The sequence below is a fragment of the Ovis canadensis genome, chromosome 15, assembly GCF_042477335.2.
Source record: "Ovis canadensis isolate MfBH-ARS-UI-01 breed Bighorn chromosome 15, ARS-UI_OviCan_v2, whole genome shotgun sequence".
NCBI lineage: Eukaryota > Metazoa > Chordata > Mammalia > Artiodactyla > Bovidae > Ovis > Ovis canadensis.
In genome coordinates this window covers 84,875,136-84,901,215 of record NC_091259.1, presented here as the reverse complement: position 1 = coordinate 84,901,215, position 26,080 = coordinate 84,875,136, and the positions used below count along the sequence as shown (strand labels likewise).

Sequence of the window (26,080 nt, the reverse complement as noted above, 5' to 3'; positions counted from 1 at the left end):
CAGGGCGGATAAACAGCAAGGCCTACTGCACACGGCACGGGGAGCTGCGTCCCCACCCTGTGATAAACCGTAAAGGAAAAGAATGTAAGAAAGTGTGCGTGTGTGCGTCTGTGTGTGTGTGCGTCTGTGTGTGTGTCTGAATCACTCTGCCATACTCCAGAGACAACACAACATTGTACATCAACTATACTTCAATAAAATTTTTTTAAAAATAAAATGCGCATCCGACACGATGATTTCCACGGCTCCTTCTGATCCTAATAGTCAAGAGTTCCATTCACTGCAAGGGGCACGTGTGTCTGGCACACGGGCACACAAACCACTGCACTGGAGAGAAAGGAGCAAATAGAGCACGCCGACTGGAAGTGCAACGGGCCTTCAGAGGAGGGACGTGGCGGGCAGGGGCTGGGGGGACCCCAGAAGAGGAAGCTGAGCTGGGTCCTGATGGCCAAGTGACATCTCAGCTTCTGCGAAAAGAGACCAGGCTTTCCAAGCCTCCTGGGGACCCAGGGAGGGGTGCAGATGCCCGTCCTTCTGTGGATACTGGAAGCAAAGCCTCAGTGAATTGCTAACAGCATTCTTGCCCCTCTACCTGGATCCTGGGGCAAGAAAACGGCCTCTGACCAGGGACTGAAGGACACGTAGCTCTCGTTCCCGTCTATGAGTTTCTTGCCGTGAGGGCTGAAGGCAATACTGGTGAATCCGGCCACACAAGCCCTGTGGAGTGACAAGGGAAAAAAAAGAGGTGACTGAGACGTGACGTCCCAGGCACAGAGAGCTCCGCGCTCAGAGGCCCAGGCACAGAGAGGGCCTGCCGTCCCAGGCACAGAGAGCTCCGCACTCAGAGGCCCGGCCCGCGGAGCAACAACCACGAGGCATTACCGATAGGAGCCCAGGGGTTCCAGCTTCCCGTTGTAGTAGCCGTGTGTGACGGACTCATTGCCAACATCAACTTCATATTTCAAGACTTCAGACAAGCCCTGAGCACGTCTCTTTGCTTCTGTCGTTATGAGGTACGTCACATATGTATTCGAGGCCCCCCTTTTGAAGTCATCATATGTGAATCTCAAAATATCTGCCGATAGCTGAACAGCTAAGAAAGGCACACAGAAGGGAAGGCATAAGAAAGTGAGAAAGGGATCGCACGCCGGGTGGGGAGGCGGGTACAAACTGCTGGTGTAAGAGGCTCCGGGATGCCTTATACAGCACAGAGGATGCACCCAGTACTGTGTGACAGCTGTAAACAGAGTGTAACCTTTAAACATTGTATACATCTTTTTTAAAGAGAAAGAAAGTGAGGTTCCCAGAGGTTCAGTGTCTCCAGCGTTTCTAAACAATGACCTTGATGGTGAATGTTGGTGGTGACCCCTGCCATCTCTTACGTATGCTCTCTCTGCCAGGTTTTCCTTCTATTAAGTTCTAAGAGCTTTCCTTACCTATTTAATCCCCACAATAATCTCATTGCACAGGCTGACTATCCCCACTGTGCAGACGGGGATACATCTGTACAGTAAGAAGGTCTGAGCTTTGGAACTTCCCTGAGGGTCCAGTGGTTAGGACTCTGAGCTTTCAAGGCCATGTACCTGGGTTCAGTCCCCAGTTGAGGAACTAAGCTCTGCAAGTTACATGGCATGGCTAAAAGAGACCTGGGCCCAAAGGTGGTGGAGTTGTATTTTTAACCCAGACCATCCGACGGGGAGTGTGTGTGACCTCACCCATCTCAGACTGGTCCTGATCAGGCTGGTCAGTATGCAACCTCATCTCCCCCATTCAGCAAAGATCTGAGCTTGGGATTTGCTGAAAACCTTCACAGCAAAATGACCAGGTGTCTGAAACAGAGTCAAAACAAAAGACAGAAAGAAAGAGAGCGACCGAGATCTCAACGTCTCTTTTTGAAATTAAGCCACAGGTTGACGACACCAGCGAATCCCTTGTCTTCCTGGATGTGCACTGCCCTGACAGTGGGTTTGATCTCTGTCTTCCTCGGGGAGATGAGGACAGAATCACAGGCTGCACGGCTGGGCAGGGACGGCACGGCATTGTTCACAGTTAAAGAATCACCAAAAAGCAAAGCCTGGCCCTTTTTTGTGTTTTGGCCATGCCACGTAACTTGCGGAGCTTAGTTCCCAAACCAGGATTGAACCCAGGTACATGGCCTTGAAAGCTCAGAGTCCTAACCACTGGACCCTCAGGGAAGTTCCAAAACTCAGAGCCTTGAACCAAGCCTTGAACAGAGCACCCAGTCCCACCCACCCATCCTCGAAGCCTTCCCTTCTTACTTCCAAGGAATGTAACAGAGCCCTTGAAGGAAAGGCGGCATTTAATCCACCTCCTCTCTCAGCTGTGGCGATGCTCTTTGCCAGTTCCCACTGCAAATGCAATTTTTTTGTTGTTTTCTCCCAAGAAAAAGTCACCCTTTGAGGATCATTTGGGCGCGTGTGTGTGTGTGTGTGTGTGTGTGTGCGTGCATATGTATGCACGTGTGCAAGAGACAAAGTTGGTTAAAACTACTAATCTGCTACCTAAAAGACTCTGTGTTGCAAAAGAGATGAAAAACCTGGCTTAGAGGTAAGCAGTTCAAATCCAAGGGCCACAGCCAGCCACCCACCCATTTTTGGTAAATTCTGGAATAGTCACTCTCACTCTTTCTGTATCTTCTATCGTTTCTTTCACGCGACAGCCGCAAAGTTGAGCAGCTGAGAAGGAGACTGCAGAGCCTGCGAAGTTTAAAATGGTTTGCCGTCTGGCCCTTTGCAGGAAGTCTATCAACCTCTGACTGCACTCATCAGAATTACACCCACTCATCCCCGGGTGAGTGCCAAAGTGTGGGCCGCGGTGTCAAACCCAACATGTGTCTGTCTCACTAATGTGCCTCGGTGAGCATGAAGTGGCGCCTGGTCACGCTATCACCCACCAGCTACAGAACCCATCAGGACCCCTCCTTACCATCCACACTGGTGAGAACAAGCGCATAGGCTTTGATAGGTCCATGGCTGGCTTCAAACCCGCTGAACTTGACCTTCACTGAATTGTGACTGACAGATGTGATATTGGGGGACCCATCTGGAAGAGGGGGGTCTGAAACAGGACAACACAAAACACTTAAAACCAAAGAAGGGACAAAATTATTAAGGAGAGGATTTGCTGTAGTGCCCCCCTCAAGATCCCCCCTGGTTCTGCATGCTGTGTGTTGGGCTCACACAAAGCAAATCCAGAAGTGAAGGGCGAGGGAGCGAACTGGTGGGGACAGAGGCGGGGGTTCCTCAGGGAGCCTGCCTAGCTGACAAGCACCCCTTCAGTGGGTCCAGCCACATTCCCAAGGGGGCCTCCTGACAACCTCACTTCTAGAAGGTAATGTGTCTTTCCTGTTTTCTGCCGGTCCTTCCTGACCCAGAAAGGCCAGGTTGCTTACCCTGAGAAGGGGGGCAGAAGGAGGAGAGCGAGACAGAGGCTGTGTAGGTGGAACGTCCAGGTGGGGACCTGGGAGCTGGACTTGGCCCCAGGACTGGTCAGTCAGCTGAGAACAATGATGGAGCAGGTACCCAGAAGGAAGCAAGGACCACGTGGAGAGAACACACTTCCTCCTGAGACCTGACCGCAGTCCTACTCTGCCCTTCATACCAAAGTCCTGACTGTTCCCTGCTGCTGCTGCTAAGCCGCTTCAGTCATCTCCGACTCTGTGCAACCCCACAGATGGCAGCTCACCAGGCTCCCCTGTCCCTGGGATTCTCCAGGCAAGAACACTGGAGCGGGTTGCCATTTCCTTCTCCAATGCATGAAAGTGGAAAGTGAAAGTGAAGTCGCTCAGTAGTGTCTGACTCTTAGCGACCCCATGGACTGCAGCCCACCAGGCTCCTCCGTCCCTGGGATTTTCCAGGCAAGGGGACTGGAGTGGGGTGCCATTCCCTTCTGCATCATTTGTTCGCTAGGGATGGTCTAAAACTCCGCTAGAGAAACCCAGCTGACCCTCTTCCTGGAAGAAGGTCACAGGCTCTTCCAGAAGAGCCCACACAGAAACATCCTGAGTGGCCTTAAGCCACTTAAGACACAAAAGGAAAGAAAAGCTGAATAAAGATGATCCCTCTCCTCATACACTCTCTACCTAACTTGTCTCCCATGTACAGTGTGAGTGTCTTTGCTATTATAATCAAGAGAGACTCAGAAAAGTGAACTCCAAAAAGACAAAGCCCACAGCCCAATTCTCCAAACATATGCTGTCCAGTATTCTTGCTGGGGAAATCCCACAGGCAGGGGAGCCGGGCGGGCTACAGTCCACAGGGTGGCAAGAGTCGGACGTGACTGAGCAACTAAGCAACAATAAATCACTCTGAAAAGTAACTAGTCCAACTCTGGACGTAGAGTATCTCATTAATAACGTGTGTGTCTGTGTGCATGCGCGCACTCCGTCGTGTCCAACTCTGCGACCCCATGGACTGTAGCCCGCCAGGGTCTTCTGTCCATGGGGATTCTCTAGGCAAGAATACTGGACTGGGTTGCCATGCCCTCCTCCAGGGGATCTTTCCCAACCCAGGGATCAAACCCGGGTCTCCTGCATTGCAGGTAGCTTCTTTACCAACTGAGCTACCAGGGAAGCCCCATTAATAACTTACATTATACAAATTAAATGAAATTAAATGCTGAAATGATAACATTTTTAATATACTGGGTTAAATAAAATATGCTCAAAACTCATTTCAGAGACTTCCCTGGCAGTCCAGTGGTCCACACTTCCAATGCAAGGGTTCAATCCCTGGTCGGGGAACTAAGATCCCATATGCCACATAGAGCAGAAAAAAAAACAAATAAAAACTTCATTTCAGCTGCTCTTTTCAGTTGCCTAATGTGGTGCCTAGGAAATTTTTTATTATACAAGAGGCTCATATGATTTACTACTGGAAGGCACAGCTCTAAACCATCCTCCGGCAACCTCTCAAGTAACTGACAGCAGTGGCAACTTGGAGGCGCTGTTCCCACGTCTTGGTGTCAACTGCCTCATCAGACACTGTAACACCCACTCCCACACCCCCGGTAGCTCTTTGATTTCTAGCCCGCCAGCGGGGAGTCCCCAGCTCCCTGCCCCAAGACAGCATTCACCTCCAAGCCTGGAAATTCTTTCCTTCTCAATGCCTTTCTCAGTCCTACACTCAAGGGGCCCTGCCTGCCTGCATTGGGAAAATCCCCTGGAGAAGGAAATGACAACCCACTCCAGGATTCTTGCCTGGGAAATCCCATGGACAGAGGAGCCTGTAGCGCTATGGTCCAGGGGGCTGCAAAAGAGTCAGACACGACTGAGAAACTAAGCAGCAACGTGAGAACATTCACTAGGAGGAATCTCTTGTGAATGACCCCAAAACAGCTGGGGAATTTGTTGACCCAGATTCTAGCGAAATATGAATCTTGACTGAGTTTCTCATAATAGTTTAAAAAAAAAAAAAAGATTGTTGGGAGTTCCCTGGTGACCTAGTGGTTAGGATTTAGTGCTTTCGCTGCTGTAACCGAGGTTCAAATCCTGGTCAGGGAACTGAGATCCTACAAGTTGTGCAGCTTGGCCCAAAAAAAAAGGATCATTAAATTTTTTAATGTAATGGTAATAGGAATGCCAAAGAATTGACGCTTTTGAGCTGTGGTGTGGGAGAAGAGTCTTGAGAGTCCCTTGGACAGCAAGGAGATCCAACCAGTTCATCCTAAAGGAAGTCAGTCCTGAATATTCATTGGAAGGACTGAGGCTGAAACTCCAGTACTTTGGCCACCTGATGCCAAGAACTGACTTATTTGAAAAGACCATGATGCTGGGAAAGATTGAAGGAGGGAGGAGAAGGGGACGACAGAGGATGAGATAGTTGGATGGCATCACCAACTCAATGGACATGAGTTTGGGTAAACTCCGGGAGTTGGTGATGGACAGGGAGGCCTGGCGTGCTGCAGTCCATGGGGTCACAAAGAGTCAGACACAACTGAGCAACTGAACTGAACTGAATAGTAATGTAGTTATGTTTGAAAAGGGGCGGAAAGGAGTCCCTCTGTTGCATCAATACATGTGGAAAACATACAGATAAAATTATAGCATAACCAGGACTGGTCTCAAAGAAATCCAATAAGAGTGGAGGGGATATAAATGAAACAAGATTGGTCAAATGCCCACAAATGGTCAACTGAGTGATGATGGTACGTGGGTCCCATTACACTGTCCTGTGCTTTCGTGTCTATTTGAACATTTCTATAAAAATACTTTGTTTTAATGCAGTAAAGGAACTTACCACTTAAAAGAATATGTGGCAACAAATTGTTGCATAAAACAAAGGCAACTTTTGGAATGTAAAAGATAATTCTCACTAAATTTCTATAGATTATACAGTTTCTATGCCTCCCCTGTGATTAGGCTGGTAAAGAATCGGCCTTTAATGTGGGAGACCTGAGTTCAATCTCTGGGTTGGGAAGATCCTCTGGAGAAGGGAAAGGCTACCCACTCCAGTATTCTGGCCTGGAGAATTCTATGGACTGTATAGTCCATGGGGTCGCAAAGAATCGGACACAACTGAGCAACTTTCACTCACTCACTATAGTTTCTATAGACTATATAGACTAGATTTCTACAGAACTGGGTTAACAAAAACAAATATTTTGGATAAATTTTTTTTAGAAACAGGTTTCCAACAACACTTGGCAGAGCCTCTGGGTCAGCTTTCCAGGAGTAATCAAATGACCTGCTGGCTACCCTGCCCTCTGGGAAGCCCACCTGTGATGCCAGAGAGGCAGGTGTTTCGGGCGGGCGGTGCCTTCTTGTTACAGGACGAGGTAGCAATGCTGATGTTGTACCAGGTAGAAAAATTCAAATGCGTGACTTCCGTCGTGAACTCAGAGCTGTTCTTTGAGGAGCAGCCCTCCACGGTTATTGTATCGTTCCAGTATCCATGGCTGACCTCCAGCTCAAAGCCTGCGTTGGTGCCTAAAGGGCAGGCCCACCTAAGGACCAAGGTGGCCTTCTTGGGGACTGCTTCACACTCGAAGGAGGCTACTGGCTCAGGGTCTGCAAGGCAAGCACAGCACATCATGAGATTCTTGGACGTTTGCCTTTGCAAACACTTAAACTTGGGATGCCTGGCCCGTTGGTGATGAGGAGACAGCAGTGGGGAAAGGCAGAAGAGGCAGAGGCTGACCTTGAATCAGGCCTTACTGAACTTTGTGACCTTGGGTCAGCCCCAGCTGCAGGACTATCTGAGGATTAAATGAAACGGTGGCCATTAGGCTCCAGGCTGGGAGAGCACAAGGGCCCGTGAGACATAGCTACCTTACGCTGGGAGTGGTAGCAATTTCTCCACCTGCATCCTCTCATCTGGGCCCCCTCTTGACCATCGTTCTGGAACAGGCAGGGTTAATACTGTCCCATTTTGTAGCTGAATCAACTGAGACTTAGATTAAGTAATTTGCTCAAATGACATGGCTGGCCAGTGGCAAAGCCAAAACAGATCTTGGCTTTTCTAAATCCAAGTCCAGGGTGTTTTCTACATACACAACAGGCTGAATAATCAATGGTAAACGGCACCCGTTTCTTCATCTTTAACATGGGGTGTTATTTGTCTCTACCCATTTGAACAGCTTCCCTGGTGGCTCTGCGGTGAAGAATCTGCCTGCAACGCAGGAGACCCAGGTTCAATCCCAGGGCCAGGAAGATCCCCCGGAGGAGGACATGGCCACCCGCTCCAGTACCCTTGCCAAGAGAACCCCATGGACAGAGGAGCCTGGCAGGCTGCAGTTCATGGGGTCTCAGACTCAGACACGACCGACTCAACTAAGCAGCAGCAGCAGGATTTTATTAAGTGTCCACAGAAAGCTGACATAAATGGAAAACTCTTTCAGATCCCAGTGGTGCCTCCAAAAATAAATAAATGGAAAACTCTGTTAATATACTGGGGGTGGGGATATTATCATGACTTGAACACTGCAGTGTTTTAAAGCAGAAAAAGTTTTAAAGTGTCACCCAAGCACAGCGCCCACATTCTCCACCTAAGGCCTGGAAGGACCACCTGCCCGATACAATCCCCCTCCCACAGTCCTGTCCATCCACCCCCCGACTCATAAATGCTCACAGATATCTTCCTCTTGCTACAGGGAACCATGACTGCAGCTAAGATAAATATTAGCAGTGGAAGCCACCCACACGCCAAAGATCAGAGTCTAGACCCAGTGAACAGAGTTCGAGTTAACACAGGGGGCTCAGAGCTGCCAGCATCTCATGCCACTCCACATGAAAGGTCAGAGGTCATCGAGGTCCCAGCCCCTACACTACCAGGGAGGCTGATTTGCTGAGATCCCTGCCCCACTTCCAGATCAGCCTGAACACACCTGAAGGGCTTAGTCTAAGGAAGAAAGGCAGCAAGTGCAAAGCGGGTAGGGGATAAGATGGCCCACAGGTCCAGAGGGATAAAGGTCCCGCCATCAGAACTGTGAGCAGACGGACTCACAGCCATTCACCAAACATCCCGCCACTCACTCTCTGAAAGCTCCTTCAGTTTAAACACAGGGCTCTTCTCTTCAAACAAACACACTTTTTGCATTGAGAGATAAGGATCAAGAAAAGTGAAGACGCTGAGCATCCCTTTTAACTATATCCTTTCTTTTCTGTCTTCTTCAGGGTAAAAGCCAAACGATTGAGCTGCAAGGCCTGACATCAGCTGTGCCCTGGCCCCTCACCCCGTGGGCCTCACCTCCTCCACCTCCCCCTCTTGCTGCCGTGGCTCCACCTCTGCCATCCTGACCTCCTGCTGTTCCTCCAGCACAGCAGGCACACTCCAGGCCCAGGACCTCCACACTGGGGCTGCCCGTCTCTCCCATCCACGTGACTGGCTTCACTTCCTGCAAGTCTTTGCTCAAAAGTCACCTTTTCGACAAAGCCTTCCCCAAGATAAACATCTCATTTCTCCTATCCTTTTTACTTCTCTTTCCTCAGCAGTAATCGTCACCTAATAACCTACGTTTCTCGCTTATTAGGTCTTCTGCCACCAGAATGAAAATTTCAGAAAGGCAGGGACTCATCTGTGACCTTTGACAGTACCTGACACACAGTAAATGCTCAGGACATATCTGCGGAATGAATGAACAACGAGGGCAGCAAGACAGCACTAATGAGATAACAGGATGCTCACACACCACACAGAAGCTAACGAACTCGAGGGGCTTCCCTGGTGGGCCACTGCAGCGGGGTGAAGGTTCTACCCCTGGTTGGAAAACTAAGATGCCATGGTGGTCGGCAAGAAAACTAACCAACTAGAGTTTATTGCAAGGACCTATGTGCAAGGTCAGCATGATACAAGAAGGAATCCAAGAGGCCCCTGAGGACTACTCACCTGTACAGAATGACTGCCTGCCGGGTGCAGGTGACTGGACATCTCCCACCTGCGTGAAGATCTCTACGGTGTAGGAGGAACCAGGTATTAACTTGGTGACTGTAGCATGGGTAACGCCGATGCCTGTGACTATTGGCGTGGCGTTGCTGGAACTTCCATTCTGCCCAATAAGAAGGCAGTAGGTATAGTTTGAAGAGGCTTTATCAACATTCTGCCAGTTTAAGGTTGCTGCTGTGGTATTGGTCGTTATCTCAATGCTGGACACCTTGTTGGGCCCTTAAGTTTTAGGGGAAAAAAAAAAAAAGGATGGATTAACTTGAGCCATTTTATTGACTGCATCTAAAAATAGCCTGGACATTTTTTTTTTTTCATTAAATTTAAAATAAAAATAGACTGGTCCTTTGGGTAAAGAATAAATAAAGCTAATACTTGCTGGGATCAAAAAAGAGGAGGCTTCCCCAAAAAGACATTTAGAAAATAATTATGCAGATTAAATCTCAAAAGAACTGAAGCTTTTCAGACTTCTTTTAATACTTTATCTGAAATCTATTTTCAAGATGTAATTTCCCACCTGTTTTTAAAATATGATTAATGAAACAAAAATATACAAAAAAGACATTATCAACTTCCCTCTCTACCATATATTTAGGTCAAATATTAGCAAAGCATGTCCCTCACTGGTGCATGCGAAACTGCGTCCTTTGGGCAGCATCTTTCATGTCAACATGACCGGGTGACCCCTCCTCCAGTCTGTATTCCCGAGGAATGAATGGATACAGATGCTCCCCATGCTTATGGGATGCCCTTCTGCTTCGGAAGACAATTCCAAGTTCACATGGCTCAGCACCAGTGCCGCCAGGGCAGGGCAGAACGTTGACTGAGCCCAATGTCTTCAGCTTACTTGGTTTCACATTGTACCTGGAGCCCAGAAACATAAGGGCCTCTTGCCTCGTCACTGAACCTGTGCTTATTTCCCCTCCTCCAGGTGAAAGGCTGGGAAAATGCTTCCTCAGGAGGGTGTCCTAAAACACTCACGTGTGTACTGTAGAGTGGAGTTGGCCACCCCCTGGACCAAGTTCATGCTGGGGGTGACTGTGATTGTATATAAGGTGCCCGGGGTCAGGCCGTGGAAGGTGATCCCTGTGTGAGAACTGTTTTTCAAATCAGAGCCGTGTTCAGACCATATTTCTACGCTGTAGATGTACCCGGTAGCGTTGTCTGTGTTCCGCCACTGCAGCTGCATGTCGGTTGTGGTGACGTTAACAACACGGATGTCAAACACTGCACTGGGGTCTGGGCAGAGGAAAGGAAGAAAAAGGGAAGTCTGTCAATGACCATCGTAATGTCCAGCTTTATTCTAAAGTATCTGCCCAGAGAACTTGCTCTTCTGTCATCAAATGAGTTCACAAAGGGCAACCTCTCTAACACGCAGGCGAGAAACAGTTTCTTTCAAGACTCTTGGCTCTTCTGCAACACCAATGAATTTACCAACCTATCCTATCAGTTCTCTGGCCTTTTGCTTTTGTCATAGAGACATCCCCTTGGTTTGGGGGTGGTTGGGAGGGGGTCTTCTAGAGTGGAAACCATGCTCAGTTTTTCTTAATCTGAGGGCTAGTAACCAGATGGGTTCGGTTTGTAAAGACGCATCAAATTATGGACTTAGGATGTGTGTGTGTTTCAGCGTAAGTATTATATCTCAGCAAAGTTTTTAAAAACCACTCCCTCGGAAGAAAACATCTTTCTATAACATAGGCAGGCATATTGAAGAGAAAAGCTGAAATGGAGAGTTGACACTGTGTGGGATCACTTAAGGCTGGAGTGCGGAAGGCGGAGAAGCCACGGGGCTGCATCCTCACAGCAGGGAGTCAGGAGCGAAACTACCCAGAGTGCTCTGGGCTCTGCACTCACCGTCTCACCTCTACACACTGAACCAGCCGCAATATAATTGCACAGAATCTTTTTTTTTTTAAGATTTTTTTTTTTTACAAGGACCATCTTTAAAGTCTTTATTGAATTTTGTGGTAGTAAAATAAAAAGGGTGCAACAGTTAGCATCTGAACCATTTGTAAGTGTACAACTCAGCAGCGTTAAATACACTCACAGTCTGGTAACACCATCATCACTGTCTAAACACAAAGCGTTTCATGATGCCCAACACAAACTCTGTTCCCGTGAAATAAGAACTTCTTGTTCCTCCCTTCTCCCCACTGCTCTATCTTCCATCTCTATGAATGTGCCAGTTCTAGGCGCCTCACATAAGTGGATTTACGTGGTAGCTGTTCTTCCACGTCGGGCTTTTTTCGCCTAGCATAATGCTTTCAAGGCTTATTCCCACTGTAGCATGTCTTGGTGCATCATTCCTGTGTGGCTAAACAACATTCTATTGTGGGGCGTCCCTGGTGGCTCAATGGTAAAGAATCCACCTGCAATGCAGGAGACGCGGGTTCAGTCCCTCGGACAGGAAGCTACCCTGTGGGAGGAAAGGGCAACCCACTCTAGGATTCTTGCCTGCAGAATCCCATGGACAGAGGAGGCTGGTGGACTACAGTCCACGGGGCTCACGAAAGAGTCAGGCACAACTTAGCAACTAAATAACAACAACTATTCTATTATATGGATATAACACATTTCATCTGCTGATGGGACACTTGGCTGCCTCCACCTTTTAGCTATTGTGAATCACGCTACTATGAATGTTGGTGTTGAGAAATATGTTCAAGTCCCTGATTTCAATTCTTTTAGAAATATGCATACATGTAAGAGTGGAATCGCTGGGTCATCCAGTACTTGCTTCCCTTTTTCAAAATCACCTTTAATGCTGTTACATTGATTCTCCCCCAGTAACAGCTCTTGATTTCCATTCATTGGGACGATTATAAGCAATAGTACAAGAGATGCCTTCTCCTTACAAATAGTCCTAAATTACTTCTGCAGTTGCTCCATTTCGAAGTGCAGTCCACACCGTGGTTAAGACCTCAGTCTTCAAAGTCAGACAGAGGCCAGTTCACTCCCTTGTCACCCTGGGTCAGCTACTTAAGTTCACAGACTCCCCGTTTCCTACTCTATAAAATAGAGATGATAATAGTGCCTACCTCATAGAGTTGTGTTCAAAATGTTTAAATACAAAGGCTGAGAGCCCACCACTTTGTAGACCCCCACTACATAATGTTATTATTGGATTAAACCCTGGGAATTGGCAAGTCACACAACATCAAAGGGACCCAAATTGTGATCCCCTTACCATTAGCTACATTCTCAAAAAGAGAGAAAAAATATATATGTTGATACTATAACCTGATCTCAAAAGTCTAATCTGAAAATGAGACTTGAAAAGGAATTATGCACTTCATCTGAGGCATGCATTTTAGCAGTTCCCTTATTTTGGAAGCAGATCTTCCAAATAACCATCAATGCTTAATCCAACCAACAGAGCTGAGAAAACCCACACAAGGAGAATCTCAAGAGCCCAGCTGACTTCACACATGGCTCAAGGAATCAGTCCCATTTCTTTACTCTTTCCTTCTGTAGAAAGGATTTCAAGTCCCCTTCAATCAAAGAGCAAGGACACTGGATGTTCTCCAAGCTTTCCCAAAAAATTTCACTTCAAATTTCAAAGGTAACAATAATGAACAATGAATTGGTTTCATGAAATACTTTTATCAACATCAATCCACCTCATAAAACTAACAAGACCATTGCATCACAATATTGTTCATAAAAGACTGTAATGATCTACCTGTCCAACAACAGGCAAATGGTCAAGCAATTTATAATACATCCAGACCAGCAGTCTGGACCTCTTCACCTTCTAAAAAAATATTGAGGCTCTCAGAGAATTTTTCTTTATTTAGGTTATATTTATGTCTGCTGTAACAGAACATCTTTAATGAGGAAATGCTTAAAATGTAAGAATACAAATCATACGTTCCATGAGCCAACAGAAGGATGATGTCATCCCACGTCACACTGCATCTGGAAAACTCCACTATACACTTATCACGAGAGAATGGGAGTGAAAAAGCCACATAGTATTCTAGTAGTATTATGATAATACTAATACCTCACAGACCCCCCTTGAAAGAGTCTAGCGGACCACCCCAGAGGTCCCCAGACCACACGTTGAGAACCACCGATCTAACCAAGGGTCAGCAAACTTTTTCTACATGGACCACAGAACAAATATCCTAGGCTTTGCAGGCCATGTATTCTCTGTTGCAACTATTCGTTTCTAGCATGAAAGAAGTCAGAGACTTTATATAAAGAAATGAGCATGGCTTCATGCTCATGACTTCCCCGGTGGCTCAGATGGTAAAGCGTCTATTTACAATGCGGGAGGCCTGGGTTCCATCCCTGGGTCGGGAAGATCCCCTGGAGAAGGAAATGGCAATCCACTCCAGGACTATCGCCTGGAAAATCCCATGGACAGAGCCTGGTAGGCTATAGTCCATGGGGTCGCAAAGAGTCGGACATGACTGAGCGACTTCACCATATAAAAAAAAACAGGCAGTGAGCCAGATTTGACCCATGGACCACTATTGTCTGCTGACTCCTGATTTGGACAATGGAATGCCAGGCAGATATTAAAATTAATCTGCAGGAATATTTATGCTGATAGGGAAGAACAGTCATAATAAACTTGAATAGAAAAAAAAGCAGACTTTAAAAAACACGTGTAGAGGATTTTAATACTTGTAAAACACACACGCACACATACATACATACACCTTTATATATCTTAACATTCTAGAAGAGCAGTCCACAGCATTTTTGGCACCATGGACTGGTTTCATGGAAGACATTTTTCCACAGACAGGGGTGGTTTCCATAGAGGGGTGGTTTGGGGATGATTTTCACAAAGAGCACACAACGTACACCCCTCGCGTGTGCAATTCACAGGAGGGTTCACACTCCTATGAGAATCTAATGCCATGGCCGATCTGACAGGAGGTGGAGGTCAGGCAGTAAATGCGAGCGATGGGGAGTGACTCCTTCACCCACCACTCACCTCCTGCTGTGCAGCCTGGTTCCTAACAGGACACAGATCAGTACCAGTCTGTGGCCCGGGGCATGGGGACCCCTGTTCTAAAACATCATGCATCAAAAGCTATTAGCGATTATTTCTGGCTGTTAGTTTACAGGTGATTTTTCTTTTTGTTTATCTGTATTTTAGATAATGAATATGCATTGCTGTCATTAACAATTTTTTAAAAGGTCTAAAATTATCTAAGATAATTAAAAGAAGAACAATATTTGGAAATTTTGACATGTAAGGTTTATACTGATTTCCCTTGAGAAACATAACTAATTCATAGAAAATACAGCCTATTTGCTTACCAGTTGTAGTAGAAACTGTTTGGGAATCCCCTTTAGTTCCATTTGGTCCTTGTGGATATATGTCAAAATGATACTTGGTTCCAGGGTATAAGTCACCAATGACAATACTTTGTTCGATGGTGGTGATGATTCGAGGTTTTCCAGCTTCATGAGGTGTGATATGTATCTCAAAAGAAAGAGAGTCATTGCTGTTCCATGCTAAGCCAATTTCCCTTGTGCTGACACTTGTCACTCTAAAGTCAGAAACTGGACTGGGGGCTGTGTGCAGAAAGCAAATGACTAGATTAAGAATCTATTTCTCCAGAAGACAAGGGTGACTGAATCTCACAAAATATTTACACAGAGATTAAATGTACACTTGGTAACACCTGACCTCTCTTTTCCTCTTCTTTTTATCATCATCTGCAACATAAGCCCCTTAGGAACTCATGTTTCTAACCATCAGGAGAACAATTGGCCACAGGAGTTCAGACACCAGTTAGGTTGTACAAAGTCACTCAAAGGAAATGAGAAGAGGCGTGAATTCCCGAGGGTTCGGGGCTCGGACTCTGGAGTGGGTCCTTGGCCACTGCCAGCAGTCTTATCTTGCATACAACACTTAGCCGCCCAGAGTCTTTTTTTAACGATGTGCAGCAGAAGGTGCTGTTGACTCCCAAAATTCATCCCCCTCCATTTTCTTTAAACATACACTCCCAGATTTTTAGCAACGTACATGACTCTTGGCGGGGAAGGCAATGGCGACCCACTCCAGTATTCTTGCCTGGAAAATCCCATGGGTGGAAGAGCCTGATAGGCTGCAGACCATGGGGTCACTAAGAGTCCGACATGACCGAGTGACTTCACTTTCACTCTTCACTTTCATGCATTGGAGAAGGACATGGCAACCCACTCCAATGTTCTTGCCTGGAGAATCCAGGCTCCTGGAGGAGCCTGGTGGGCTGCCGTCTATGGGGTCGCACAGAGTCGGACACGACTGAAGCGGCTTAGCAGCAGCAGCAGCAGCACATGACTCTTGGAGATTTAAAAAACTACATTTCCCAGCCTCCCTTGAAACTAGCCATGTGACTAAGTTTTGGCCAATGGGATGTGAGTATAAGAACAATATGGCTCCTAAGAAGCAACCTTAAAGGGGGGAGCACTATTTTCTATCCTTTCTCCTCCTTGTAGCTGAACTGTGGGTGTGATCCCTGGACTCAGGCTACCTGGCTCTAGAACCAACAACGTGGCAGCGGCTGCAGCCTCGTGATGCCCAGCAAGCAACTGCATACATTCTAAGAGCCAACAACTACAGCCTGGTACTGAGCGTGACACTGCTGGGGACTCCCTGGGTGGGGAGTTCTGCACCCTTAGACTGGGGGTCACTTCTGGGTCCCAGCCTAGACCCTGCACCTCACATGTTATGAGCTGAATTATGTCCCCTCAAAATTCTTATATTAAAGTCCCAACCCACAGTACCTCAGAATCTGACTATACTTGGAGATAAGGTTTTTAAAGAAGGGTTTAAGGTAAAATGAGGCCATTAAGGTAGGTCCTAAATCACAACTATTAATATCCTAATAAGAAGAAATTGGAAGGGACTATATTCAATATCCTGTGATAAACCATAATGGAAAAGAATATAAACATGTTTAACTGAGTCACTTTGCTATACAGCAGAAATACAACATGGTAAATCAACAGTGTTTCAATAAAATAAAATAAAGAGGTGATTGGGACACAGGCATGCACAGACCAAAGGACAGTCATGTGAAGACACAGGGAGGAGCTGGCCATTACAAAACCAAGAAGGCAGATCTCAGAAGAAACCAGCCCTGAACCGCTTGATCTCAGACTATTTGCCTCCAGACTGTGAGAGAGCAGATTTCTGCTGCTAAAGCCTCCCCATCTGTGGTGCTTGTTACGGCAGCCCTAGCAAATTAACACATCAGCCCTTCCAATGATTCTATAAACTCTCAATTCCCAAGATTAGATCCTTCTCAGCCTCAAATAGCTCATAGTCTCTCAGCCACAAAAAGGAATGAATTGGAGTCGGTTGTAGTGCTGTGAGGGAACCTAGAGCCTGTTATAGAGGCTGAAGTGAAGTCAGGAAAGCCAAGATCACACGTTAACACATGTATGCGGCCTCTAGAGAAACGGCACTGATGAACCCAGTAGAAACGGGCTTGTGTGCACAGTGGGGGAGGTGAGGCTGGGACAGACTGAGAAAGTAGCGTTGACATATATATACTATCAGGTGTAAAACAGTTAGTGGGGAACCGTTATATGACACAGGGAGCCCAGCCAGCCTGGCACTCAGGATGGCCTAGAAGGGTGCGATGAGGGGAGGAGAGGGGGTCTCAAGAGGTAAGGGATATGTATGTGTGTATATATATAGATATAGATATATATAGATATATATGTATAGAACTATGACTGACTCTTGTCGTACGGCAGAAACCAACGCAACACTGGAAAGCAATTTTCCACAAGTTAAAATAAAAAACAAAAATGCTGCAGTGAGCTCACGGTTCCTGTTTCTTGCTCTGAGCCGTAGCTAAGACTCTACCATCCCATCCTTAGCCCTGGGCTTAGCACTGGGCTTCTTTTACAGTGAGAGAGAAACAAACTCCTGTCTCGGATACTTGGGGAGTTTGTTACTCACAGTGAACCTAATCGTAACAGAGAGATTAAATTTTTTTTTTTTTAAGTAGAAGGTGAAAAAAAAGGAAGCAGATTTCATTTACTCCAAAGACCCAGTCAGAAGACATTTGTAAGAATGCCTAAGGTGCCTTGCAGGAAGCATCAGACACTCGAATAAAGCATTCTGATGGGATGAGCCCTGGGTCCAGAGCCAGGCACCCCTGGATTCAAGTCCCTGCCCTGCCCTGCCGCTTGCCAGCTCTCTGGTCTTAGGAAAATTCTTCAGCCACGTTGGGCTGTAGGTTTTTCATCTGTAAAACAGGGATCCTGTTTGGGGAAGAATGGATACATGTATAGGTATGGCTGAGTCCCTTCGCTGTTCACCTGAAACAATCAGAGCATTGTTAATCAGCTATGCTGCTAAGTCGCTTCAGTCGTGTCCCACTCTGTGCGACCATAAGACAGCTGCCCACCAGGCTCTCCCATCCCTGGGATTCTCCAGGCAAGAACACTGGAATGGGTTGCCATTTCCAATCAGCTATACCCCAATACAAAATAAAAAGTCAAAAAATAAAATTAAATTTAAAAAAAAAACAGGGATCCTAACAGCTACCATGAAGACCCCTGTGATACATGCAAAGCTCCTGGCACAATGTGACACCAATACCATGGTGTAATATTAATACACTGTATTATTACATTACTGGCAGACCATTATTGTTTTAATTATTGGCCCTTCTTTGGAACAGAAAGGTTTTTATTGCTGCCAATCACCTTATCTTTGAGAGACTCAAATGAGAAGGGAAAAAAAAAGAGAGAGATAGCTGCTTCCTGCTTCATTATTTTGTCAACATTCAAAGGACAAAAGCATGTGAATAGCCAGGTTCTTTTCATCTCCACATACCAATTTGCTCCCCGTCTCCACCTTGCTAGGATGGTTGCCACCAGCACAGACTCGGGTTGAGAGAGCCCAGCCGTGTGATCCCACCTCAGACACTTACAAGATGTGATACCTGCCCACAGCATCTCTCTCAGCCTGGAATTCCTCATCCACAAAATGAGGCCAATGCCAACCACGTCACAGATGTGTGAACATTAAAGGAAAACATGTCACACGATGCTGGGCGTGTGGGCAGGGTCAGTCAACAGTCACCATTATAGGATTGAAAATCTTGAAGGTGCTAAGAGTCCCTGTGGACCCACACACTGAACTGTGCGTTCCTCGAAAAAGGAACAGGGTTTGTCTCGTATCTGGGCCGGGCACACGGCCGGCAGGAAGAAAGGTTAGCAAAGCCATGAGTGGACTCACGGGTGTAAACTTGGATGAAGCCCGGCGTGCCCTCGGAACCGTCATCAAGGAAAGGGTACACCGTGATGTTGTACAAGGTGCCTGAGCTGAGCGCAGTGATGACGGCGAAAGTCTCATTGACTGTGAGATTGAAGGAATCTGTCTCGCCCACAACTTGTATCTTGTAGGTATAGACTGAAGATGACTCATTATCATTGATCTTCCAGGTCATGGTTAAGCTGGTGGCACTGATGTTCACAAATTTGATGTCAAAAACCTGACTGGGATCTGTGAAGACACAAGAAGGGTTCACCACCACCAAGATGGCCAAGTCAGAGAGAGAGACAGGGAGAGAGATGCTGTCATCAAGGCATCTCATCCAAGAAACACTCTCAGCAATTCTTCTTCCTGTTCGACACCATTTAACACAGCAGACCCAAGTGTAGACAGGGTCCCAGCAAGTCAGACAGCATCTTCAGTGAAGAAACAGCCTGGCTAATTGCAACTGCGTAGTTGATTTACCCTTCATTCTCCCTGTTAAGTTGACTAATCCTAGAGATGCAATAGATGCCTCAGACCACAACACGGACTCTACACACGCCCGTCTAAGTGCTGGGTGGCCCCAAAAGTTCTCAGGCATAGATCCATCCAAGAATTAACACTATCTACACGATCAAGGTCACAGACTTTCGCACGAGGCAGGTCTGGGTTCCAAGGTGAGCTCTATTGAAGAGCCTAGTAGATCTTAGGAAAATCACTGAGCTCAGTTTCCTCATCTATTAAAAAAAAATCAAGATAACAGCCGTAACTCCAGGAAAGGAAACACAGGAGTGCTAGCCATTCATCCCTTGTCCGCCCCACCCTCCCGATCCACCCTCTGTGCTTCTCCCGCCTGCTCTGTGTCCCCGCAATGCTGACCCCCACACACTGCATCACTGGGGCACTCTGCCGGGCGAGCTGGAGCCAGGTTCCACCAGTGAGTGAAACAGGCAGGCTAGTGGGGGCTGAAGGAGAAAGCCACTGGAGCCTTCTCCTGACCACCTCCTGTTCCGGGTCACCAGGTCCAGCGTGGTCCAGCCCGCCAGTTTCCTGCCTGCTACTCGGTGTTCTGACCTTGGTCCTCCAGCCTCCACCCTCCTCCCTCTGTTCTACGGATCTATGACAGCCCTCCAGAATAGATATATTTGGAGGAGAGGGGGTATGTATTCGCTTGCTTTAGTTTTTATTGGAATATATTTGATCTATAACGTGTTAGTTTCTGCTGTGCAGCAGAGAGACTGCCATGAAAAATAGATATATTTTTTGATAAGATAACCCAAACCAGTCTGTATCGCCCACAAGCAAGCCCCCGAAGGCTACAGGCTAGAGCATTCGTTTCTGAACCCACTGAGCACGGCTGTGTGCTTTTCCACGTATTTTACCTCAACTCCCCTTCTGTTCTGAAATTTCCTGAGCCTGGGAACCATGCATTTCTTTATGCCCTCATTAGTGCTAATCCAAAAAGTCTCCAAAACTGTTCAATTTACAGAGTAAGAATGCTGACAGATTCTAGGTTAAAAAAGCAGCAGCGTGCATGTCAGCAAGTGACACAGGAAGGTCAGTATGCCTTTCAAGTTTAGGTCAAAAAAGAAAACTCATTTTCTCCTCTCAGGGTGAAAATACTTAACCAACGTGGACAAAATGAATAACAACTTTCAAGAGAAAAACCTTACGCCAGTGTGCCTCCCTGGCCAGTATGCAGAGCTATACAAGAATGAGCAAGGAGGCCCCTCGCATCCGCACACAGTAGCTGCTCAATACGCTGTGATGAGGTCAAGGAAAGAAGAGCCTCAGCCACAGAGCTCAGAAGAAACTCACTGGACCTGCTCTGTCCAAAATCTCTTCCAGAAAATTCTCTCCAACCACAAACTGACTTATGAAGCAAGAGATAACTCAGGACCAGAATCACAGGAGACAGACTTTGCACTAGGAAACTCTGGCTGAAGCCATTTCACAAAACTCCACATACTTGTTTTGAACTCTGTAGCCTGGGGCTGTCCTTCGGCACCGTTAACAGCTCGGGGATAGACCGTGGCCTTGTACTGTGTGTCAGGCTTTAACCTGAGAAGCAAGACTTCCACGGTGTCCTGGGCCAGAGAAGGGTCAGAGGACGGGCCTGCACGTTCCAGTCGGTATTTGGACCCAGGGGTCGCGGGACCCCCAGGCAAGCTGTCTGTGTTGCCGGCATCTGTTTGAAACACAAAAGGTGAAGACGTGACCTGAGACAGAGTGCATCCTGCCTGCTTTTGGCGCCGCTGCCCTCCCCAGTGAAGGATGCCACATCAGACAGGGCCCACAACTGGCATTCCACGAACACCTGTTCCCTTTCTCCCCAGAAAGAGATCCACGCTCCTGGAAGAAGCCTGATATTTTTAAGCAGTGGATTAGGGTAGGGAGGTGTGTATGTGTGTACTGACTGATTCATTGATTGTGTGACACACGTGAGATCCTAGTTTAACGGTCAGGAACTGAAGCCACGCTCCCCAGGGTTGCAAGGTGGCTTCTTAACCACTGACCTGCCGGGGGAGTCCCAGGAGCCTCATTTTTGGCAGGTATTTTGCATTGTACTTTTAGCACAGGTGTGTTAAGTCACTCACTTGCGTCTTTGTGACCCTATGGACTGTAGCCCACCAGGCTCCTCAGTCTATGGGATTCTCCGGGCAAGAGTGGGTTGCCATTTCCTTCTCCAGGGGATCTTCCCAACCCAGGGATTGAACCCGGGTCTTCTCTTGCATTGCAGGCACACTCTATCATCTGAGCCACCAGGGAAGGCCAGGTCGCACCACAGATACACGTGCTTTTCTCTCCAAAGCAGCTACTTGCATTGCCCCCCAACTTCTTCCAAGAACCCATCTTCTCCCACCCAACTCCAAACATGGATTTCCAGGGACAACCCTGTGATTCATACTGGGCTAAGCAGAGCCCCACTCAAAGCATTCTTTCCCTGGACCAGATCCCTGCGGAGAGAGGGTAAAAGGCAGAACTGCTGGACCAGGGGGAAGGCCGGTTAAAAGAAGCAGGAAGAGAGACCAGAGTCACCTCAACTCCTCCTTCAAGGCCTTGTGGGTCAGAAGCCCACCTCTGTGACTCACCCAGGCCATTTTCTGTCGACAGGGGGCTTCCCTGTGTTTCATTTGATCCTAAAGGGTACACGGTGACCGTGTAATGACTCCCCATCTTCAGGTCAGAAATATTGACCATTAAGTTTTCAGTTGACTCCTGGCTTCCTTCAAGGAGCATCCGGCAGGTGTCCGTGATGTTATCACTCTTCCAGGTAAGAGTCACGTGCGTCACACCCACGAAGGCAGCATGCAGATCCATCACTGGATGAGGTTCTATTTGAAAAGCACACAGTGGGCACCGATGGAACGAGATGCCTGCAGTCACCCTTCATTATGAATGACTGGGGGCACCAATGATTCAGTGGGGCCCACTACAGATACTTCCTATATGTCAGAGTCCAGTGTAATTCTATCGCTTCACAGTGGGCAGAAAACTTACCATTATGCAGGAAAAAGGAGAAAAGGATGATCCTTAAAGCCATAACTTTTCAGGATAGGAACTATTCTCCAAGACAGTCAACTTCTACAGTGATTTGACACTCTTTTAAATTGCCCTTTTAAACAGCAGCTTTTAATATTTGTTTTAGGTATCAGGAAGCAGCATCTAAAAAGTTACCATCTGCTACATCTAAAGGTCTCAATTCCAGATAATATGAATATGTCAGAGTACCGAGACGCTCATCCCCATATTCCAACCCCAAGGGGAATTTTCTGAAGACTTCCAATCTATACTATCCCCCTACCATCCTTTCTGTCACTTTATTTGGCTGATTGTGACCGAAACCAAACCACTTTGGCCAAGATGACATCCACATCCTTCGGTCTTAAGATGAGAGCATGGAAATTCAGAATGGCAGGGTGACTTGCTCAAGATCAAACAGCATACTTGGAGCATCAGGGAACTAGAACTCAGGGCTCTAGCTTTAAGCATGGGGTCGCAAAGAGTCAGACGCGACTTGGCAACTAGACAGTAAACGCAGCAACCCTGCCTGAGGAGGCTCAACCCAAAGGCACTGGCATGCATGCCCGTCAGGCCCCATCCAGCTCTGAGGCGCACTGATCCCTTCTACGACTTTATTCTTCATGTCAAACAGTATCTGAGGCCAAGATTTCTGAACTGGGTCATGCAGGTGTCTTTTTTAAAGAAATGGAACGTGAATAAACCAGCCGGCTCAGTGATCTGGGTGACCGCTATGGACACCACTGTACCGCGGTGCTCTGGAATCAGGCTCCTGGGATCCCACCACGTGGTGCTCAATGACCCCAGGAGCGCAGAAGAAACTTAGCTTCTCAGCATTACAGATGCCTCCTCTGTAGCCCTCGGGGTTACTGTGAGGGCACTCTGATGTATTAGGGGCAGCTAAGCACCTTGAAAAGACTCACTGGAAAAGACCCTGATGCTGGGAAAGATTGAAGGCAGGAGGAAAAGGGGGCGACAGAGGATGAGATGGTTGGATGGCATCACCGACTCAATGGACATGAGTTTGAGCAAGCTCTAGGCGTTGGTGATGGACAGGGAGGCCTGGTGTGCTGCAGTCCATGGGGTTGCAAAGAGTCGGACACGACTGAGTGACTGAACTGAACTGAAGCACATAGTACATGTTCAATAAATAGCAGCTGATAAACACAGCCTTGGCCTTGGGGGCCTTAAGCTGGAGTGAGGAGCCTCAGCCCCTGAGCTGGGTGCTTCGGGTCACCTGCTCACCTCCCTGTTCCTATAGTCACCAATTCTGTGTCACCTTGTCCCATTACCAACTCTAAATTCTGCTTTCTTCTTCCTCCTCCATCCTCTTCCATCTCCTCTCTGCCCTGTCCTTCTTTTCCTGCCTCTCTCACAATACAGTGAAGCTTTCCTGCAGGTTTTGTTGTCTCTAAAACTGTGCTCTGAGGACCTCCAGGAGTTTTTAATGGTGCCTGCGACACCTCTAAAAGGTGCCTGTAACGCCTCTTTCTCCAGTTCTTTGCAGTTTCTGGGCACCTGGGCAACGTTTTATTTAAAGAAATGATTTCCTGGCTTGGAAAAAAGCCATGTTCAAAACCACTGGTCTAGCACTGGCTGGCTTTGTGTGCAGAAGGTGCTGTGCCAGGGGGCCACTTCAAGCCCTGGGCTCGAGAGGTCAGCTTCCCGTGGCTTCCACCAGCCAATGACATCACCGCCCCTCCAGATCAGAAAAGCAACACAGGACCTCTTTTTCTTAAAAAAAAAAAAAAAAAAAAAGCATCTCAACTCTTTTTTATGTTTTTGGTTCTTTTCAGCTTAAAAAAAAAAAAAAGCTGTTATTTGCAGTTATAACAGGTGGCTCAGGGTACTGATACCTAAGCTAAATAAAAATCTAACCTTAATCCAATGTCACTGGGCTCTTATTGCATTTGAAGTACATACTCCTCTATAAAGTATCCAAACTTTCATGCCCAACAGAAGCTTCTGGGAATACAAACACAGCATCAACTTTCCTGGGAAGCTTAAAAGAAGCCTAGTAGTTACTGACAGCATCAAAACACATTTCTAACAAGGTCCCTGTTCCCAAGTCTTCGCAGAAAAGTAAGTATTCACCAATAATAATGAAAGATTTTTTTAAAAACCAAACAGTTGGAAGCAGTTAAAATATCCCAAAACACACAGGACCTTAGTATTAAATGATCCTGCCACCTGAACTCCTGGGCGTGAACCACACAGAATTTTTCCTCATCTTCCACAGTCAACAAAAATCAATCTCTTTCCAACAGGCAACTTGAAATGGGCAAGGCTCTAGGGTACAGGATGAGAAGGACAGTTCATGATCAGCCCTGGGAGCCACCCATCTTACCTGCTGTGGTATCTCCTGAAGTCCCATTGCTTCCTGGACCTGGATCCGTGCTGTTATCACCTGTCTGATTTGCAAAGCTCATCTGCGGATTCTCATTCGTACTCTTTATGCCGCCCATGGAATTAGAAGCAGTTGTGTTCTTTGTCCAAGTTGGGGTCACACTGGTTGGACTGATGGTAACTGCTTTCATAGGACTGGAGTCTATTTTAATATTGTTTCCAAAAAAAAGGACAGAAAAAAATTATTTTTCAAAAAGAAATGTAAGAGTAAAGGCTGTTCTGTATGTCTACTTTCCAGAAGTGAGTTTTGCAACTACAAAATTTCATTTCTCTTTATTTGCCTCCTGGACTTCCCTCCAACAAAATACATTTAGATTTCCATGTATTTAGATAGATAGATAGATAGATACACATACATATATGTATATAATACATACATATGTGTCAGTGAGACAGAGGCTACAAAATAAAGATAAAACTAAGCATGGACCTAGATATTCACACTGAATGAAGAAAGTCAGACAGAGGAGAAATACTGTATGGCATCCCCTGTGTGTGGAAGCTACAAAACAGAAAGAGATCCACAGATTTGGGGAACACGCTTATGGCTGGCAGGGAAAGGAATGGGGAGAAGGGACAGTTGGGGAGTTTAGGGTGCACACATACACAGGATGTATTTAAAAGGAATAACCACCAAGGACCCACTGTATAGCACGGGGAACTCTGCTCAATGTTAAGTGGTGGCTTGGATGGGGGGGAGTTTGGGAGAGAACAGATACCTGGCTGAGTCTCTTTGCTGTTCACCTGAAATTGTCACAACCTTGTTTGTTAATCAAACATATACCCCAATACAAAATAAAAAGGTTTTTTTTAAAGATAAAAACAATAGAGTCTGGCCTTGTTGGCTACAACTTGAACATGGGGTTAAATCTGTACAGAAGCTGACCTGAGATGCTAAATGCATCCATCTCCGACGCTCAGAAAACGCTGCTCATGGAGAGGTGTATACACTACATGGCCCCCAGGACCCTGCCAAGGGGCCGTGCACGGATTCTGCCATGTATGCTTCATGACGACTTCATGAGGGAGGCGACGGCACCATTTTAAGAAGGAAAAAACTGTGTTAAGACCTAAACTTGGTGCATGTGATAGCTTGTTTCCCAAGCTCAGATCTTAGGAGGAAGCGCCACAGCTCTCTGGCATACAGATGGCATAGGGCAGACGAGCATAAAGAAGAAAGGGTTGGCCGTGGAATCCAAGCTTGGACGTAAGGACCTGCTCTGCCCCGTGGCTGCGTGACCAGGAAGTAGCCCCTGAAAACATCTCAGTCTCACTTTCCTCTGCTGACAGCTCAAGAATGCTACATTTAAACATAAAGGATTATTATTAAGACACCACGACATTGTAAACACCGTCGCTGGATTTGGACATTCAAAAGTCAGGGCTCAGAGTCCAATCCGGTTAGTCACTGGCATGTGATTTTACTCAGAGTAAAATTCACTGCTCTGAACGTCACTTCCTCCTCTGTCAAACTGCAGGTGTATGGGATCTTAACACAATGGAAGCCATGACGGTTACTAACAGGAAT

The 26,080-nt window shown here is 46.9% G+C and overlaps 1 protein-coding gene across 2 annotated transcripts in view; it reads right to left on the bottom strand.

Moving 5' to 3' along the window:
• PTPRJ (protein tyrosine phosphatase receptor type J) overlaps positions 1 to 26,080 on the bottom strand; it is a 174,884-nt gene that overhangs the window by 19,687 nt on the left and 129,117 nt on the right. For both annotated transcript variants that reach the window (XM_069554147.1, XM_069554146.1), the window contains exons 4-14: positions 24,494 to 24,694; positions 21,717 to 21,959; positions 20,594 to 20,812; positions 18,607 to 18,873; positions 14,679 to 14,936; positions 10,380 to 10,637; positions 9,345 to 9,620; positions 6,737 to 7,027; positions 2,947 to 3,078; positions 883 to 1,093; positions 593 to 717 (exon numbers count right to left, since the gene is read on the bottom strand). In XM_069554147.1, coding sequence (XP_069410248.1) covers positions 593 to 717; positions 883 to 1,093; positions 2,947 to 3,078; positions 6,737 to 7,027; positions 9,345 to 9,620; positions 10,380 to 10,637; positions 14,679 to 14,936; positions 18,607 to 18,873; positions 20,594 to 20,812; positions 21,717 to 21,959; positions 24,494 to 24,694 — 2,481 coding nt within the window. The remainder of the gene's footprint in view (positions 1 to 592; positions 718 to 882; positions 1,094 to 2,946; positions 3,079 to 6,736; positions 7,028 to 9,344; positions 9,621 to 10,379; positions 10,638 to 14,678; positions 14,937 to 18,606; positions 18,874 to 20,593; positions 20,813 to 21,716; positions 21,960 to 24,493; positions 24,695 to 26,080) is intronic.